Source organism: Dryas octopetala, chromosome 5 (assembly GCF_963921425.1).
Source record: "Dryas octopetala chromosome 5, drDryOcto1.1, whole genome shotgun sequence".
Lineage (NCBI taxonomy): Eukaryota > Viridiplantae > Streptophyta > Magnoliopsida > Rosales > Rosaceae > Dryas > Dryas octopetala.
The window spans coordinates 4947119-4951064 of record NC_141370.1 but is presented as its reverse complement, the minus strand read 5'-3'; the positions used below and the strand labels follow the sequence as shown (position 1 = coordinate 4951064).

The following is a 3946-nucleotide window of genomic DNA, read 5'->3' as shown; positions in this document are numbered from 1 at the left end:
TCCCTTCGTAGACTACTTTTGAACAGGGGACATAAATTCTTAGTTATTTGAGACTATAGTACGTACCAATTGTGAATCGTCTCAAATTCTTAATAAGCCCACCAAATATGAAACAAGAGACTATTGTCTATTTTAATTGCTTAGTCCTGTCGAGTCCCATCCTCCAAAGGAGGCATGAGAGTTTGGGTGCATGTACACAAACCATCACCATGGCCATCAGGCTTGATCGAAGTACCTAATTAAGTTGTTTTTTTTAGGCTTTAAAACTAACTCAAGCTGAGAAATTATCCATTGTTCAAATTATGATTAGGATACAATCTATATATAGTCTAGAGTAGGATTATGATCCATCGTAACAACTATAGTGGATGGCTGTGAAATTGTACCAAGATGTTATGAGACAACCACAGCAGGAGCTGCAGAAAAGTGTAGGCAACAACCATGTGCTCCTCTCGATGACTGTGATGATCGATATCTCTTAAACGTCGACGAGTCCTCAACAGAGAGCGAAGAAGCCGACCATTTCATTAGCATGAACTGCCTCTTCCGCCACGGAGCCATGTGAATTCTGCTCTCCTTCATTGACTGCTTGGCCGCATCACATACAAGGCCAACGACGGCGTTTAGGCAGTCAGGCTTTCCTATGTAATATTCTGGTAACAGGCTTACAAGTTGTCGATACTCGTTGCATGCTTTTGCAATCTCAAATTGGTCGCGAAATTCTACTTCAACTATGTATGGGATTTGCTTCGCTCGGCTTGGTGTGCTTCCCATCACTTCAATGTACTCATGTGTCCCTAAACATGCATATATTTCACGCACCAAAATAAGGGAGACAACAAAGTAACAAGAAAGATTTAATTAATGCCCATATCATATATTTTTTATTTATATATAACTGTCAAATGTGTAACAACATATATATTATTATTCATTTGAATTCGATCACCTTTCTATCCACACATCATTAAATTTATAATACAAGCCTATAAGATTAAATACATACAACACAACAGAGCAAATGTATCCTAATAGTGATGAATACGTAACACTTTTAGCACACGATTATGATTGAAGCATGGAAAAATAAGCACATATATACAACAGATTGATAAATAATTAAATGATTACCTCCTGGAAATTTTGTGGTGTGGCTCCATTTTGATGTACAAAGTGTGGCGTTGAATCCTTTGTCACAAAGCAAGTTGACAACTGTTTGTCTGAAGCAGTTGTTGCAACTTGCATCAGTGTTGGGCTTGGGGCAGAGGCACAGATCTGCATCTGCTGCCTCTCTTGCCTTGTCTATAATTTGGCTAACTTCCTGCTGCAACTTTGATCCTGTTAAGCTGTATCGTTCTAAAATCTCCTGGATACATAAAACGTACGTAACCCACTTTTAGCAAATGGAAAACATGCACTACGTACGTATTGCTTGCAAGTCTATAAGTAACATTTCACCAAAAAAAAAATATAAAAAGTAACATTTCATGCCATTAAAAACGTTGTTCTTGCGAGATCTATAAAAGTGTGCTCAGGAAAGGCACTCTTAGTATATATTTGTTTTCTTCTGTATAAAATTTTCCATCATTAATTTTATTTTAGTTTTCTTAGTCATTTATTTATGAAAAGAAAAGGACAATATTGTTAAAGTTCTGTCTAATCAATCGTTTATTTTGTACATCACCGTATAAAAATGATCATGCAATAAATAGCTAGATTGAAATTGTTTAGCTACTTATTATCATCATCATTATTTTGAATTTTATTGACAATGTTGTGCATGTTAATCTATTTATTTTTTCACAGTTACAAAATTAAACAATTTTTCAATTTTTTTTTTCCGTAAAAATGATCGTTAAATAAAGACGTAATAAGGATTCAAATCACTAGATTATATCAAAAGGATGAATCTACATGCAATTCCTTTTTTTAGATACATCCATATAATAAATTGTTAGTTTTATGGCTACAATAAAGTGTTAGATTTATGGCTACAATAAATTGTTAATTATACGCTAAAAGCTAAAACTAGGATATTTTTTGTTTAGTCAAAAGCTAAAGCTAGGATGAGGAACATTATTTTAGGATTTGTGTCACTACAACCACACACATGGCGTAAATGTAACCATGTAAATTAATATATCATATTATCATATATGGACCACTACAAGACCTTGTTACCAAATTGGACACACAAATGATTGTGAACCATGCATTTGTTCCACACACCCCGAAATGCGAAATAACAAAATTGTAAACCAGTAAAAACAACACAAGAACACAAATAAGAGAACAGTGAAAAGTAATTTTTTTGCTAGATACAAGTAAAAAGAAACTAATTACTCATACAAAAAAAAAAAAAAAAATCTCTCAAAAAAAAAAAAAAGTTTAACTCTTGTAAGAAACTGGAATTTGCTACTAATTGGTGGCTTATAGAGCTACCATTGCATTCCATTTTGTATATTTCATAAATGGAAAATTAAGAATTTAAGACATGCTAACTTCTTTTTTATTTATTTTTTTGCATGAATTATACAAAAATCTGATAGAGAAAAGATGATGAGAAAGAGTACGTAGGTAGGTACCTGAAGCAAGGCCTGTTGTGATTCCCAGAACAAGGTCCTCTTAGACATCTTTGGTTGGGTTGCATGTGAAACGACGTCGTTGTCATCGGATTCATAATCCAAGGAACGATCGGATTCATCGGAATTTTCATCGAAGAAGACAGAAAGTCTCTGTTCAAGGCTATCCATGAATATGATGATATTAATCGTCTCCAAGAGCCTTCCCTTCACGAACCTTGATATGGTTGGTCACACAAGAGAAGGAAAGTTGGGGAAGGCTCTGGAAACAAAAAATGGCCATGGGGTCAGTGCATGCAACATATATATATATACAATTACAATATATGGTCAGCCACGTCAGCCTACCAAAGATAGTCTTAGAAAAATGACAAGAGATTTCCCCTCTTGTACAAAAAAAATAATAATAAATTAGGATAAACCACTCGAAACATTTTTTTTTTTCTTTCTAAGAATAACCCACTAGAAATTTTTTTTTGGGAAGTTTAACCCTTTGACTAGTGTCCACATAAACAACTTTCCTTATATTATTAGATGAATCAGCTTAATTTAAAATTAAAAGTTTATTTTTTCCTAAGATACCCTTTATCATATTTAGGTAATATTACGAGTAGTTAATGCTATTTATCTCTATTAATTAATAATATTTTAGTTTTTTTATTAGATAATTATAAATAAATTAATAAAACATTTCAAAATTATAAAAAAGTCAATACTAAATTTCCTATCCCATTTTAGTCAATCATATAATTTCATAAATTACATTTTAGTCAATGAGCTAATCCATTACCTGATTTGCTTTAAATATTTATTTTGTTATTTTACTTTTTTTCCCTTCTTTTACAAGCATTGAGATTTTACAATTGTACGTTTCAATTATGTTTCCTTTTTTAGCTGAATAAGAAACATTGCTGCCCATCTTGCTGGCCCACCTCTCTTCGATTTTCCTCCTGCAAATATTTGCTATTATTTGTCATAAACCAATAATAGACCAACATAGGAAAATGTCATGGCATACGTGCTATTATTTGTTATTATTTTCCTCCTGCAAATATTTGCTATTACTATAAGTAGCTTAAATAGTGAAGTCGGTATTTTCCTTTACAGCTTTTTCTGAAAGATATTTTTGGATGGTTATTGGACTATATTTCAATTGTTTTTCTTCATTTCCAATTAAAGTGGCCGTATAAATACTGCCTGTCATACAACTACCATTTTAATTATAGAATTGTGCCATGGCCCATGGACCATTGCATGCATGTCCAGTGACTCCAATACCTGTCATCTTCTGTCACTCTTTACATGATTGCATCCAATAGATATTGAAAATGTTATTGACCAATTGATATTCTTACGGTGCAGTA

At 32.8% G+C, this 3946-nt stretch overlaps 1 protein-coding gene across 2 annotated transcripts; it reads right to left on the bottom strand.

Annotated features, from left to right (window-relative positions):
- Nucleotides 1-228: 228 nt before the first annotated feature.
- On the bottom strand, nt 229-2874 carry LOC147283698 (uncharacterized). 2 transcript variants are annotated; one of them, XM_086244528.1, is made up of 3 exons: nt 2586-2874; nt 1132-1363; nt 229-797 (listed from the first exon to the last, which is right to left on the bottom strand). In XM_086244528.1, exons 1-3 carry the CDS (start codon nt 2751-2753, stop codon nt 394-396), a joined length of 804 nt encoding a protein of 267 aa, XP_086100654.1. In that variant the 5' UTR covers nt 2754-2874; the 3' UTR covers nt 229-393. The 2 variants fall into 2 exon arrangements, with proteins under 2 accessions (XP_086100654.1, XP_086100653.1); XM_086244527.1 differs by having other exon boundaries at nt 1132-1366; nt 2586-2871.
- Nucleotides 2875-3946: the final 1072 nt, after the last annotated feature.

Coding starts and splice junctions, on each gene's coding strand:
- LOC147283698 (XM_086244527.1), bottom strand. CDS start 2,753: ATGGATAGCCTTGAACAGAGACTTTCTGTCTTCTTCGATGAAAATTCC. Junction 1,367..2,585: donor CACAACAGGCCTTGCTTCAG/GTACCTACCTAC, acceptor TTATGTATCCAG/GAGATTTTAGAACGATACAG. Junction 798..1,131: donor CACCACAAAATTTCCAGGAG/GTAATCATTTAA, acceptor ATGCATGTTTAG/GGACACATGAGTACATTGAA.